We start from the raw sequence: 15,783 nt of genomic DNA, 5'->3' as shown, positions 1-15,783 counted from the left end.
TGTAGGATTATCTATTAACAAACAGGGAACTCCCCTTCGCTGGACTTTTCGAGACTACATGAAGCAATAGCAGGAAAGTCCATATAGTTCCCTCAACTGTGGAGTGGGAGACACGATATACCACACTGTATTTCTACGTAACAGCCTTGTTTACAATAATACACACAACTGAACTATGGTTATCCTTCATACAAATTACACACAATAGTTGCCATAGTCAAAATTAAATAACAGTAATAAACCAAAGACAAACACAGTAGAAACAAATCACATTTCAACATGTAAAAAAATATATAATAACATTTTTGCTATTTGGTAATCCTTAATTAACATTAGTTAGTACATTATTAAGCATTAATATATAAACTAATGTGTTAATTAATGCTGAGTATGCATACATAATGATAACTAATTACACGATTCAACTTTTATTATTACTTAATAATTTATTAACTAACTTTGAGTAGTAAACTTAAGTAAATGAACTGCTTACTAATACTGGAGGCTACATTAATGAATGTGTTTCCTAATCCTAAGTAATACATAATAATGATTGTTAATATATCTGTAAACAGTTGATTAATGCTTAATAATGTACTAACTAACGTTAATTAAGGGACCCTTATTGTAAAGTGTTACCAAATATGTATAAAAAACTTCTTCTTGTATTGTGCTACAGTATATCAGGGTTGTATGTGTACAAATTCAGCAGGTATAAGTAGGTTGGAACCTGAACAGAACAACATATCTATTTTTGGTATGCGTGTGGGCTCAGCATTAAAGTCGTCACTAAAAACATGTCTGTAGTCAAATGTTTAACACCCACTTTCATTATACAGTGCATTCACACTTCAGCGTCAATGAGACTTCACAGTAGCAACAACTCAATTATTCAAACCCTCTTAGCCCACTTAGCTCAAGGCCAACTACTTTGTTTGAAAGCAGTAGTTAAACTTCCTCTGTTTTTTTATGTTTAATGTAATATGTCATGTTTTTTTTGTTTTTTTTTCCGCAAATGTCATCCTTTAAGACTGTCTGTGGTTATTTTAAGCTTTAAGTTCAACTGAAAGAGGAAAAAACAGCTTCTCTGTCTCTGTATATAATTTACATGCTGATGTTTAGACAGTCGACAGAATTCCCCTTCCCCCTGTGTGAACTGTGCTGCACTGTGCCTGCTGAAAACTATATCCTGGAGGAAGGTACAGTATTACCTCTCTGACCTGAACTTGAAACTCATTCACAGCAGCACAGGCTATCTACATCTACTGTAGGTAATGGAAATAATGAAAAACATCTGGGTGTGGTGGTGTGCAACAGTGTTGTCTTTGTGTCTCCAGGGCAAAGGGAACCTTCAAATTTGTGGCTCAGCAGGACAGATAAAGATCCTTTTCCTAAATCATCTTTCCTGGTATCTGGTCTTTGGTCTCTGGTCTTTGGTTTCTGGTCTCTGGTCTCTGGTTTTGCTCACACAATGAGCGGCTCTGCAGAGTCTTTGGAGTTCAGCGACTCTGAGCTGCTGCCTTGCTCTTGCTGAGCCTCGTGGAAGCTGCACTCGATGGCTCTTAAAGTCATGGGTTCATCTAAGGAAAAAGATCCAAGAGGTTAAAGTCAGATTGGTCTGAGAAACAGTCAGTTTCATTCAGGTATCAAGTGATCAGATTAACAACAGCATTTACCTGTGGGGCGTCTGATTATCAGCTCTTTTGTGATCGTCACTTCCTCTACCTTTGTCTTCTCCCCTTTTTTCTTCCTGAGTATTTTCACAGCTGCGGTGGCGATGACGAAGATGCAAACGCTGGTCAGAGCTACACTGGTGACCACGGCGATGATCAGCGGCCATGCCGGGTCTTTGGCAGTTTCTGGGAAACAACAAGAGATCATCAAACTTAGTTCCTTTTTTTTTTAAGGAGGATAAAGATGAAAACAACAACCGCACAACTTCAGAAACCTGTGTCTTACCAGATGGGCTGGGGTTCCTGGTTGCACCAACTGACACATTGCCGCACACAATATCACCGAATGCATCTCCCTTGCTGATGATATACTGATCCTTTCTGGGACACCTAATGACAAATAAAAAAAATGTCAGAGGATTTCTTTGGGTTTTCATTTCCAGAACAGCTATAGTGTGTGTACTGTAACTCACCTGGTTTTCCTGGGTTTACACTCCTGGTGGAGCTGGTCGTTGAAGGTTCCCTCTGGACATGGTCTGCAAGAACCTGCACGGAAAAGACAAAAGCCAATCACACACACTGCAAAAACTCTTTCCAAGAATATTTGTCCCTTTTCTTGTTAAAATGTCAAAATTTCTAGTCAAAACTCATCTCTTTCCACTTAAATTAAGACTCATCACCTAAAAATGTACTCGTTTTTAGATCATTTTCACTTGTTTCAAACAAATATTCACTTGAAATAAGTAGAATAATCTGCCAGTGAAAAGTTTTTTTGTGCTTGTAATAAAGAAGAAAAACTTGCCTCACTATCAGATTTTTCTACTTATTTCAAGTGAAAATATGCTTGAAAGAAGTAAAAAGTGTCTAGAAACAAGCTACTTTTTAATGTGATGTTTCTTATTTTAAGTATAATGAGATTTGTTTTGACTAGAAATTACATTTTGACAGGAAATAAGACAAATATTCTTTGTATATTTTTCAGTTTTGCAGTGCAGTGTTGTCTGCTGCTTCTGTGTGTTGTTTAAACTCACGCTTCTGTGCGGGTTCTTCGCCTTTGCCACACTTCTTAACGCAGAAGGTGCACTGCTTGTTTCCACAGGTGAGTCCTTCTCTACAGTCGCACACTGTGTCTGTTTTGGCAGTGCACTTTGTCAGCAGAACCTGAGCACCTGAAGAGACGAAAGGAGAGGTTTAAAAAACCTTCCGAGCTTTGCAGATTGCATTGATAACGAAGTCTCATTGTGATTGTGATTGTGATCACTGACGCACCTACACACTGTGTGCAACTTTTGCACGAATAGGCATTAGGGTCCTGTGTGAACGTGTCAGGTTCACAAGGCTTGCAAAGGTCCTTCAGATGCTCTCCACACTGTTTTACCAGGCGATTCCCTGCAAAAACATGATGACGTCACATTAGCAGGCATGTTATCAGTGAGAGCCACACAGCTGATCTCCATACACAGGCAGCACAGGCAGAGCTTAGTTATTAAAACGTGTTGAACTTTTATTGACGTCACTGCTCCAGACGGTCTGAATTATCAGCTGCATCGTCCTCATCCTTTTCTCTCTGTTGTGGTATTAGCTGACAAACCACCGAAACTATATTGGGTTGCAGTAACTACTACAATGGAACTATGGGATATGGTTTCCTTTTATATCCACACTCAAAAAGAGACACAGCCTGTTGGCGTTCTGCTTTTATCAGATGACACATGGAATCATTTTAACCCCTTAGGCGTAACACTTTACAATAAGGGTAATAATTAATAATTAATGTTAGTTAGTACATTATTAAGCATTAATATATGAACTAATGTGTTAATTAATGCTGAGTAATGCATACATAATGATAACTACACACATTATTCAACTCAACATTAACTGCTTACTAAGGCAAGGCAAGGCAAGGCAATTTTATTTGTATAGCCCGTTTTTACAAGAAGTTTATCTCAAAGTGCTTTACATGGCATCGTAACAACATCCTCTGTCCTTAGACCCTCACATCGACTGAGGAAAAACTCCATGGAAAACCCTTTTAACAGGGAAAAATTGGAGAAACCTCAGGGTGAGCAACAGAGGGATCCCTCACCCAGGACGGGCAGACGTGCAATAGATAGACTAATAGGCTACATTAATGAATGTGTTTCCTAATCCTAAGTAATACATACAGTAATAATGATTGTTAATATATCTGTAAACAGTTAATTAATGCCTAATAATGTACTAACAAACGTTAATTAAGGGACCCTTATTGTAAAGTGTTACCCTTTTTTCTTTTCCTTTAGGGGTAGATGTAATTATCCAGTTTTGTTTTATGATATAACTCCATTCTGAAACTGAGAAATTCTCACTCTCTCCTCTCTCACTCACCTGGATAACAGGCGTCACAGCAAACCAGAGCTCCGTTTGGTTTCCACCTCATGCAGCCGATCTCTTCAACACTGGCCAGGCAGCCCTGCAGCAGCAGCAGGCAGAGTCCAATCCCCCAAAACACCACAGCCATCCTGCAGTCGGCTTCCAGCTTTGTAATATATAGGGGAAGTGAGGTAATCCAGTTCAATAAAAAAAAATATCCCAGGTAGCTCCTACTTCTTCTTTTCTTCTTCCAAATGCACTTGTTTCTCTAAATACTTATTGATTGAGTCTAAAATGCAATAAGAGTCCTGAGCTGCCCTTTTAAAACCTGCTGAAGTCTGTCTCTCTGTGATATTCTGGGCTGGATGTGTCAGTGCACTCACACATGAGCCAACCCACAGCTGAGTGAGCCTTGCCTCTCACACTCAGTCGTTTTTACTTCACCAGATGGGGGGCGTGGCCTAATGCAAAATTGAAAGAATATTGTAACAGTATATAAATAACTTTTTTTTTTAAATAGTTTAATACTTTACAAATTGAAAACTGTTTACTTTTTGTTACATTTTTATTATTATTTTTTCTCTAAATATTTTATTCATTTTGTACAGAAGGAGCTTATTTCCTTTAGTGGGAATCCTTTCCCCGAGATTAGGAAGATCATTAACATGACTTGACATTTTCCTTTAAATCTAGTTTAGTAGATCAGGGTTGCAATAAACTGTCCTTTGTTCTTCCCTCTTCCTGCTCGTACAGAACTCCACTTTTTTTTTTTTTTTTTTCTTTTACTGCTTTTGGCAGCTGAGTTATGAAATCGGTTACACTTAACTGCTTTCTCAGAATGATAACAAATCTAATGTGCTCCACACATAGTTGGTTTTTCTCAGAAATACAAACCCAAACGTGTCTGTCACCCACCAACCGTCTCATCCATTGACCCCTCCTACAGGTGTGCCTGGGAAAAACGTGTCTGTCTTGGTACTGTATGTTGTTATGTGCAGATTCGACAGGTGAACATTTTCCTGATTTACATTTTTGGAAGTGAAATAAAAGATTGTAGGCTGTTTTTTTTTTTTTTAGGAAATTGAAACAAATCTCCCGTACTTTCTGTTAATATTGATAACAAGCCGATGCAAATCAAGCTGCGTAAAATCCACAGCTGTTTAATCTGATGACTGTGAGGAGGGATTTTCCTCTACCTTCATTATATCAGTGTTTATTATTACTGTAAGATGCCATGTAAAACCACAGGAACAAACATACTATTCTTCTCTCTTACCCTGAGGGCTGATGCTGATGCTGAGTCATACCAGTCATGCCAGGGAGTAGGACATATGAGGCATTCATGCAAAATGTCACAAGCTCATTTAGTCAGCATGAAAAACAAAAGAGGAAAAAATCCCACTTTACTCAGATCACCTGCTGTTATCTGGTGTAAACAGTTTGTCCTTCTTGTCTATTTGAACTGGATCTCCAGGGAGACAACAAGGGAAACTGAAACCAAAAGTAGGTTACAACTCGAGGGAATGAGCTGCTCTTTTAAAGCCGTTGAACTGAAAGTAAACCATAACAAAAGATTTATGAATTGACTGGACTCATTTGGATGACAATTCCCAAAAGATTTATGGCTAACAAGCAATTCCTCTGAAAAAGGAACTGCTGTTTCCTTACAGTAAATGATTTGCCTGGAGAAAAGATGGGGGAATTTAGCTTAGTAATGATGATTTAAGGTGAGTCTGCTGAAGGTCATCCCTCTGACTCATCGTCCGATCATGAAAACAAAAAAAAAGAGGAACGTCAGTCACACATTAAAAAAAAAAAATGTGTCGGTGGCACAGTCATAGTTCTTCTGCATCATGATCGGGTGACACTGACATGGCAACATGATATCAAATCATCATCATCATGACATTTGGCAAGATTTTCGCCTTTGACCTTATGAGGCATGTGTGAGCCTCCGCCACGGATCGCCTACTGTAAAAAAAAAGAGCTAAGACGCATGTTACACCCACGCAGCAGCCCCGGCCAAGAAAAACACCTCCCACACTTACCCTAACAGCCGCCCCCTCACAACGCAGCAGTGAAGCCATGTAAACCCCAACACTTCAATTAACATACTGACTTGGGAAGTTTACTCCCAAGCTGTTCGGTAAGCAGCGCAGTGCAGTCAGTGACATATTTGCATGTAGGCTGAGTCTGACATAAGCCTCAGGCAGTTCAGACTGCGACCGAGACCGAGTCGTGTTTGAAGTCGATATGTAACGTGTTTTCACTTTGCCTCATTGCTCTGATGCAGGTGATCACTTCTGGGGGCTGTTTCTCTTTCAAGGGTACTTTTTTTTCTTTTTAATCTCCCTCCCCCGTGCTGATGGGGGCGTCGTTAGTAGGCTATGACATGACTTCCTTCCTGAGAGAACCTCTCATGTGTCATAAACAACACTGGCAGCGAGCTATGACTATGTGGTTGGTGGGTCCGACTCACAGTTGGGGGTCTGTATGGGAGGGGGAGGGAGGGAGGGAGGTTTTTCTTTTGGTAGGGGGGGGTTATTTTGAAAGTTGAGCCAGCCGAGAGTTAACATCAGCCCACAGGGAAAGTACACGCAGCTACGCTTTGTGCTCGGAAGTTCCACTCAGGGGTGTTAACTGTCAAGTGTCAAAGCCAATGAGGCGCCGGCGTATAGCTGTCATGTTTGGTTTGGTGTTGTGTGGTGATGTGATATTAAACCTTTAGAGTTGAACTGTAGACCTGAAGAGCATGAGAACCTACTCATCGGTCTTGAGAAATGACCACCTACTTGAGCGTTTGGGATATTTCAAATGCTGAGGCTTCATTAAATTAGAAAATTAGTCATCGTGGAAGTTTTCAAATCGTATTATAAAAATACATCTCACATAATACTGAGGAAACTCCTGAATTTAAAATGATGTAAATAAGAGTTAAGAGTCTCCATCTAGTGGAAAGAATAAAAAAAAAAAAACATTACATCAAAATTCAACAGGATTTTTGAACATATATATTTTTTATTCATATATATAATAAATTTCTATGTACAATTTATTCTTCTTTTGAAAAGAAACAAAATTAAAGAGAAAGCTTTGATTGCAAACAGTGTTTCATACTAAAGGGAGGGAGAGACAAAATGGAAAAGTGCTCATAAATCTAGTGTGTGCGTGTGTTATTTCCCTCCTGTAACTATATTCTAAGTCGATACAACAGGGGTTTGCCATTGTTTTGTTACAACATCATAATGTGAAGGCCAGGATTCCCCTTGAAGTCACTTTGAATTTGTAAAACGAGAAGTGTCTGATGCTAATCACCAAGAGATTTGCATCTCAGACTTTGCTCCTCATCGTCCACCACACAACAGCGTGAGGCTTTGGCTTTTATCGCACTGACTTTTTATCGAAGCGATGACCACGACAACGACAACGACGACGCAGTGACGCAAAGTCAGAGGTTTATCTCATGTTTAACCCTGTGTGAAGTTTTTTTTGCGTCCACTGTTTGCAATCCTGTTTTTTATTTTTTTGTTAAAGGACAATTCCGGGCAAATTCAACTCGGGGCTGTATTTTCCTAACATTTTAGGTCTAAAAGAAGTTTAATTGCTCCTGTTCAAGTCAAGAGGTGACATTGCTGTGCTTATGACGCAAACGGGAGCTTCCGACTGCACGTAAACACACCGAGTGCGTCAACTTGGGTCTCGCGCCAGACTTTGAATTAGATCTAGTTTTACAAACATGTCAGCTTGCTTGAAGTAAATAAACTTCTCGGTGCATGTTTGAGTAACCATCTGATGCTGTCTGTTGATAAAAATTGTGGTTTTGAGGGATGTAAACAGCCTAAGCAGCAGAATTTGCATCCGCTCCCATTCATCGCTGCCATGGCGATGCGGGGACAGACACAACTACCGCAAAACAGGAGCAATTAAACTGAAAATCTTCAGATTCCTTCTTTTAGACCTAAAATGTTAGGAAAATACAGCCCCGAGTTGAATTTGGAATTGTCCTTTAAGTTGATGATCTGCTTCACTTTTCAAAAACCGAAGTGTGATGAGTGTCGGGGTCTAATAATGATACATTCGACAAAAGCACAGCAAGGAGGACAGTGGGAACTGGCCACTGATTCACAAAGGGGGTAAGGGGGGGTCGGGGGGGGTGGGAGATGTCTGATTGTCTGTCAGTCAGCCGTGGTAGACAAAGTATGACACCGTCAACGCAACATGATCACATAAATAACATCACAAAAAAAATCATCCAGTGTACGGATTCTTCCTTTAGACCATTGGCAAGAGGCGGGGGGTCCTCTCCTCCCCCCTGGTAATGGTAATACTTTCAACAAAACGTTATTAATAAAACTCTTTTCTTTAAAGCAGTTGAGACAGTCATGCAAATCTGCAGCCTGGTTCAACTCCCAAGCCGGCTACAGGGTCTCCCTTATGAAGCTGAAGAAGTTTGTGAACTGATCTGAGATCAATGTTTAGTAGTTGGCAGGTGAGAGCTTAAAGGGATACGCCAACATTTTTTTTTTCGTGTCTCGCCTCACTCCTGAGTCTATGACCAGCAGATAGACACCATGATCCTTACGACTGTGCGTGCAGTAACAAGGGAGATACGGGCAGAGCTGGCTCACCGCTAATTAGCTTAGCTCAAACGCTGGAAGTGCATAGGTAGTGTTAGCCTGCCTCCACCTTAAGTCATCAGAGAAACTCTTCAGCAACTCTAAACAGAAACCGGCGGGCCGATCTTCGTCTCAGAGCTGACAAAACTCTCCGGTAAGGCATCTTGAGCCACTAACGGGACGAGATTGGTCAAAGGTGGGTTATTTTGGTTCAAGCTAGCTACATCGAGGGTAGGTTAGCTTCCTATTTCAAAGTAAAAGCACAAATTCTATCGTCATGGTTTTCTGTATGTAAAGGACAACGGGTGTTTTATTTTGTGAAAGTAACCAGAAGTGCGTTGGTCACAACGGCTAGCTTGAGTAGCGCCGAATTTGTCTGAACAAAATTGTAAACAGCTGGTATTTAGACAAATTAACGACACTGCTAAACGGCTACTTTCTCGCCTAAAAATGTTTGAAATTTCGATAGAGTTTAGAGCTAAAATTAAATCAGCTTCTGACTGCTGATTTTGGCTCGGGTAGGAGGCAGGCTAACACTACCTATACACTTCCAGTGTTTGAGCTAAGCTAATTAGCGGTGCGCCAGCTCTGCCCGTATCTCCCTTGTTACTGCACACACAGTCGAAAGGATGGTGTCTATCTGCTGGTCATGGACTTGAGAGTGAGGCAAGACACACACAAAAAAATGTTGGCGTATCCCTTTAAATAAGCTGAAAGAAAAGAAAATAACAGGGAGGGGGGGTGGAAGGCAGAGGTTTGGTGTGATGAGCTAAGTTTTTTTTTTTTTTCAGTATGCACAGATACAAGTCAGGAGATCCAGTCCAAGTTCCATCCAAGGCCCAGAATAAACGTGTATCCTAAGCGCGGGCCTGTAGGTGTGTCGGTCTGGGTCTGGGTCTGGGGGATTGAGATCCAGACCCAGAAAGTTTTTAAAGGTCTTGGCAGAGGAGAAGAAGATCCTACGTTAAGAGAGTTACGCACTCTCTTGTCACCACACTGACTTAAACCACTCACGTTTCACAAACTGTACACGTCACGTCAATACAAAAGAGGGGGTTTTCAGCCACAGACGTGTGAGAGGACTCTGTCTCGTTGTGTGCTCTTGCTGCCTGCTGTAGTCCTTTTTTTCTTTTTTGCGTGGACGTCGTCGTCGGAGGGAATCAACAGATAAGCGTGGAGGTTGGACGGAGAGAGAGAGAGAGAGGCGGGGTCAGTCGGTGTCTACATTCTGAACTTGGAGGCAAAAGATCGAGAGAGGGGAAAAGGGAAAGAGAGACTTGTTTTGTGCTCGATGATGATGAGTTTGTTTGTTTTTCAAAAAAAAAGGCACTGTCCTGTCCTGTCCTGTCACATGATGTCAACGAAGAACTCACAGGGATTGCCCATGGCGTGCTGGAAGGACTGGCGGCTGGCGGTGAGCTCGGGAGGAACGGCCGCCAGCTCTCTGCCGGGAGGCGCTCCGGGCGGCGTGCTGCTGCTGACCGAGGTCGTCTTGTTGGGGGCCAGGCGGGCCAGGCAGTAGGGGGGAGGCAAGCCCGGCGGGCCGTAGGAGGAGGCGTGGCTCCGCTCGCTGTGGGCGCAGGAGGAGCCCGGCGCCGGCTGCTGCTGCGTCTGCGTGGTGAAGGGGACGGCGTGGCTGTAGGTGAAGGACGGGTGGCTGTTCTGCGAGTGCGAGTGCGAATGAGAGTGCGAGTGCGAGTGCGAGTGGCTCCTGTGCGACTGACTGTGACTGAGACCCGAGCGGGCGTGGCTGTGACTGTTGGACACGGCGTGGCTGTGATGGCTCATTTGGCTGGCGGACCGATCGCCACCACCGCCTCCACCGCCGCCGCCGCGCCTCCCTCCTCCTCCTCCGCCGCGGACGCCCGGCTCTGATTCGCTGCATGTTGACCTTTGACCCTTCTCCTGCGGGGAGGAGCGTCTACCTTTGCCCGCGCTGGGGTTGGATCCACTGCTTCGGCTTCCTGTCGAGAGGAGGAGGAGGAGAAACAGAACAACAGACAGTTTAGCTAAGCCGCCTCTTGCACAATAAGCAATTAAATAAAACAAAAAAAAAACACAGTCAGCAGCTCCAACTCATCAGCTACAGATTTTTTTGCTATTGATTCACATGGAGGCCGGACGTCACACATTAAACAAAATACACTGGAACAGCTTAATGCTACGTGCATCATCCATCGGATAGTTCACCTCTACTTGAATGCTTTTCATCAATCATGTTATTCCTCAGATGACCCCTGGACATTTTTTCCCAACTCCCCACGGTCCAATGAAAGGTCACTGGGGCCTGATTTTTGGCAAGGAGGTGTATCTCTGGGTAAACTCTGGATGTCCCCAGTTTCAGAATGAAAGTCCATTTTTTGGACCCGTAATGCATTTTTACAACACCCACGCTGGGCAAAATTGTTCAACTCCGCCTATGTGTTTTTTTTTAATGTATTTTAAGGTAAAAATTTTAACTAACAGTTTATCGCTCACATTAAGACAAATATTTTTTGTATTACAAGTTTTGTAGTGCATTGCAGCAGACTTGCCATCCTTTTTGCCTTGTTTTATTATGATGTTGAAAATTAATAAAAAATATATTAAAAAAAAAAAAAAAAAAAAAAAAAAAAAAAAAAAAAAGTTTTGTCAAATTTTATGTTTAAATGTGTAAATGGGGCAATATCTAATGAAATATGCACTAAATTTCCAGAACTGAAATCTGAACAATGGATAAAGCCCCTTTCTAAATTTCTGTTTTATTTTGTTGACATATTAGAGTCAGAATTTTTCACAGAGGGGAATTTTGGATATCTCTTTTTATCACTCTGTTAATGAGAAAATACTGTCACCAGCCCTAAAAAAAAATCAAATTTTGCTTTTTTTGTTTTTGATTTTTGGAATAAAATGTTGTATGAAGAATGATATATCAATAATCCCCTCTGTAAAAACCTTCAGAATATAGACAAGAATAAAAAATAATAAAATAAAAACATAGTATGAGAAGTCATGTGTTTTTGCAGCAAAAACAACTGGCATTTTTGTCCAGGGGTCATGGGAATGGTAAAAATTGATTGGTCATCTGACACTGCAGCACTTTGTTTAAGGTGTGACCGGTTGTTTTATTATGCAAGTCTTGCAAGAGTCAACAGTCAAGGGCAAACATGATTATCTCAAAGGACCCCCCCCCCCCCCATCCCCATCCCCATCCCCAACGTCGAACCTGCAGCAACTGATCCCAGAGGCTTCACCTCATCAGAAGTTCATACAAACACTGAGACATTCACAGATTAGAGATATATAAAACAAACAAACACGATAGACCTCTATCAGAGAGACACCGCTGGATGACACAGAAAGATAAAATGACAGCGTCATCACTTTGGTTTATTTAAAAAGAAGGTCACCGTGACGGACACAGCGCTGATGAAGCGCAGCTGCAGCGTCACACTGATAGAGGTGTACCACACTGTTGCAAAAAAAACCACACACTTCCCACGCCTCCTCCTCCTCCCCGCTCTTTTCTTTTTCCCCTCTGCAATCAATGAGCCCGACAGTACTGGGTTAAAAAGTGGTGCATGATCGCCCCCTGTCAGTGGGAATGATACAGTAGCACAAGTGATCATCCTGCATCATGCACCTCCCAGCACAGTTACAAACACATGCCCCAGAGGTGCAGGAGAGGGAGAACGGACCGTCAGGAGTCACACACAGGATACAAGTGGAACGGACGAACGAATGGAGACGCATGGGACGGGCGGAGGAGAAACGAAAAAAAAACAATAAAAAACCTTAAAGCTACAGTATGACAGGTGGAGAATGTTGAGCACAGGAGAAAGAGAGAAAGAGAGAGGGAGAGAGAGAGGGATAGAATAAAGAGGATCAATGTTGAGAGTCTAGGGATGTCACGATTATAAATTTTCTTAATCACGGTGTTACAATTATCACGATTATTATGCATTAATTAATTTCACACAATTTAACACCATGAACTTGTAAAAATGTACTTATATAGTCAAAATATTTGAAAAAATTCAAACATTTGAAATATTCAGGTCATTAATTGTTATCTATACTAACTGTTTACGTTTTTTGTTTTGTTTTGGTTATTTCTAATTAAAAATGACACGCTAACCTTTAAATTCCTACCAATTCAATGTTACGTTAGTTAAAATGGACCAGTATCTGTGCATTTACCTTTATTTTTGCGCACATCTGCTGATAAGATAAGTCTTGACTGACTGCACTTTAAAATTGATTGACTGCTGCACTTTAGAGGACTGTGCAATATTGAATTGTATTATTGTTTTACTGTTGTTGCTTGTGTGTCTTTCTTTTTTTTTTTATCCTCACTGATGTTTTTAACCACATGGAGGTTTGCAATTTGAATTTTGTTTATACCTTGGCTTGGTATGAATGACAATAAAGGTATTCAATTCAAATCAATTCAATTCAAGATTCCAACATAATCTTTTTGGTAAAGTAACGGTATTCAGGAATCTTTACGATTAATTAATTGTGCCGTTTAATACCACGATTAATTGTGAAGACAAGTAATCGTGACATCCCTATAGTAGAGACAGGAAGAGAGCAGCAGAGGAGGAGAGGAGAGGAGGGGTGGGGGGTCGGGGGGTCGGGGAGGGGGGGTTAGCAGGCTTACCGGTTCCCCCAGTGTCCTGGGACTACCTCCTCCTTCAGTCTACCGTTGCCCAGCAGAAACAGAGGGAACAACAGAATTACACACACACCTCCCGGCCCAGCCCCTCCCACACTAATGCACCCGGCTGCTAACTGTAGGCTACATCTAGTCCGTCCCTGAGCTCCACGACTCATCGGTCACTGCTCTCGTCATCCAACTTTAAAAAAAAAAATAATAATAATGGAGAATCTAATGCCCCTTAAAAAATGCACACATGCACACATTCAAACAAGCAGGCAGCTACGGCACGGCATCACCCACAAAACACTAAGCCGCCGTCGTCGTCTTGGAAGACGTGCCCAAAGAAAACAAAGCTACTGTACGACTTTAAAAAACACTGTTCTTTGTCATCTCTGTTCTTCCAAAGGTTGCAAATAAAAACAAGTGAAGGAATGGCAACCGGCTTGAAAGTGAGAAATGATGACGATGTCGGGATGAAACCACTCAAAACAATGACGATCAGACTGATAAATGGTAACGTGAAACTTACCATTATCTGTCTCAGGCTTTTTTTGGTAACACTTTACAATAAGGGTCCCTTAATTAACATTAGTTAGTACATTATTAAGCATTAATATATAAACAAATGTGTTAATTAATGCTGAGTATGTATACATAATGATAACTAATTACATTATTCAACATTTATTATTATTTAATAATTTATTAACTAGCTTTTGAGTAGTAAACATTAATTAACTGCTTACTAATGGGCTACATTAATTAATGTGTTTCCTAATCCTAAATAATACATAATAATGATTGTTAATATGTCTGTAAACAGTTAATTAATGCTTAATAATGTACTAACTAATGTAAATTAAGGGACTCTTATTGTAAAGTGTTACCTTTTTTTTTTTTTTTTTTTTTTTTTTACAAATGCAGACCATAGTGCCACACTATCAACAAGCCACCCACTGTTGTAGAGACCCCCCCCCAACCCCCTCCACACACTTGTTCTCCACTCTCCCTCTATGCAGATATCAAACCCATGCAGCAGCCACACAAAAAGCACCAACATGTTTTTTGATTGACAAAAATGGAAACCAAAGATCATTCAAGAAGAAACTGATGGAGAGGGATGGACTCGGCGTTGATCATTTCAAGCTGGCGATTTTTGGTAAAATCACATGGTTGATTGAAGTTTTGTTTTGTTTTTTTTGTTTGTTGTTTTTTTGGTTTGGAGTACACACCCAGTACTGCAGAGCTGTCCGCTGCGTGATTCAAGATGCTCATGATTGACCTTGACAATACAGGACGTGTTTTAGAATACACACATTTAGGTAATAATAAAATAATCATCATAACAAACAGTCCAATGTCAACTTCCTGCCCAGAGAGCCAGAAGAGCTAACATTAGCGTGAGTCAGATATTCGTTTAATAACTGACGTCATATGTCAAAGGAGGACTGAGATCAGAGATAATGTCATGTTGCATGTTGAGTCAAATTCACATTAATCACATTAATTAAAGGGACATTGTGTAGGAATTACTCCCATCTAGGGTTGTACTGTATATCGCAAGCAACTTAATCGTATTTTTCATGCTGCATTCACGTGAAATTGGGCAGATGGACGACAGCTGCTGCACGTAACGGCATAAACAAGCCTCTATGTAAACAAGTGGTCCGTCAGCACGAGGCAAAACAACACACGTGACAATATGTTGTCATGGCGATGTGGTATTGTTTACCTGACCCACGTTTTACCGGCTTTCTCTCGACTTCTGTGACTAAAATGACATCTGGTTTGTTAGCGACGGCCGTCTGCCCGACTGCAGGTGAATGCAGCATCAGTGTAACGCTCCATTCCTCCTCACTGCGTTACCGCGGTGACTTTTCACAGATGCCACCTCCACCTGAGCCGACAGCTCCGGTGTCTCCGCTGAGTTTCCGTGGTTTCCTACCGTCACGCTGCCACTGAACGTAAAAACATGGCGACACCACATGGCAGCAGCACCGAGCTTACCCGCTCCATGGAGATATGAATGATATGAACGGCTCATTCAGAGCTGAAAGGAACACTTCACTTTGTTGATGGGGGGGGATTACTGATTAAAGGGATAGTTCACCCAAAATTGAAATTTCACTCATTATCTACTCACCCTCATGTCGACTAAGGGCTGGGAGAAGTTTCAGAGTCCTCCGTGGCTTCTCTGAGTTACAGGGAAAAAATTAAAAAAAAAATTTAATAAGTCTATATTTCAAGCTTGTTTTGTAGCGGAAGCTCCTCAAAGCTCCTCTTCCCGGTTCGTCAAATTTGGACGAACTGGGAAGAGGAGCTTCTGCTACAAACAACAACAAAAGCTTGAAATATAGACTTATGTAATTTTTTTCGGGACAATTTCGCATTTCGGGGCTTCAATACAAGACGGACATTACATACGAGCAGCATGGAGGTCGACATGAGGGTGAGTGGATAATGAGTGAAATTTCAATTTTGGGTGAACTATCCCTTT

At 41.4% G+C, this 15,783-nt stretch overlaps 2 protein-coding genes across 2 annotated transcripts in view; both read right to left on the bottom strand.

Moving 5' to 3' along the window:
* Positions 1-1,078: 1,078 nt before the first annotated feature.
* Positions 1,079-4,412, bottom strand: tnfrsf9a (tumor necrosis factor receptor superfamily, member 9a). The gene is made up of 7 exons (XM_083974857.1): positions 4,044-4,412; positions 2,943-3,062; positions 2,705-2,842; positions 2,147-2,219; positions 1,960-2,063; positions 1,677-1,859; positions 1,079-1,580 (listed from the first exon to the last, which is right to left on the bottom strand). The coding sequence occupies exons 1-7, from the start codon at positions 4,174-4,176 to the stop codon at positions 1,465-1,467; spliced, it is 867 nt and encodes a 288-aa protein (XP_083830983.1). The 5' UTR covers positions 4,177-4,412; the 3' UTR covers positions 1,079-1,464.
* A 4,946-nt stretch (positions 4,413-9,358) lies between these two features.
* Positions 9,359-15,783, bottom strand: part of LOC310988997 (segment polarity protein dishevelled homolog DVL-1-like) — a 42,288-nt gene continuing 35,863 nt past the window's right edge. The window contains exon 15 of the mRNA XM_083975838.1: positions 9,359-10,608. Within this exon, the coding sequence (XP_083831964.1) occupies positions 9,992-10,608 (617 nt within the window). The 3' untranslated portion in view covers positions 9,359-9,991. The remainder of the gene's footprint in view (positions 10,609-15,783) is intronic.

The sequence above is a fragment of the Trachurus trachurus genome (genome assembly GCF_905171665.1).
Source record: "Trachurus trachurus genome assembly, chromosome: 7".
In the NCBI taxonomy this organism is placed as follows: domain Eukaryota; kingdom Metazoa; phylum Chordata; class Actinopteri; order Carangiformes; family Carangidae; genus Trachurus; species Trachurus trachurus.
The sequence above is the reverse complement of the archived record's forward strand: the minus strand, read 5'-3'. Positions and strand labels throughout refer to the sequence as shown.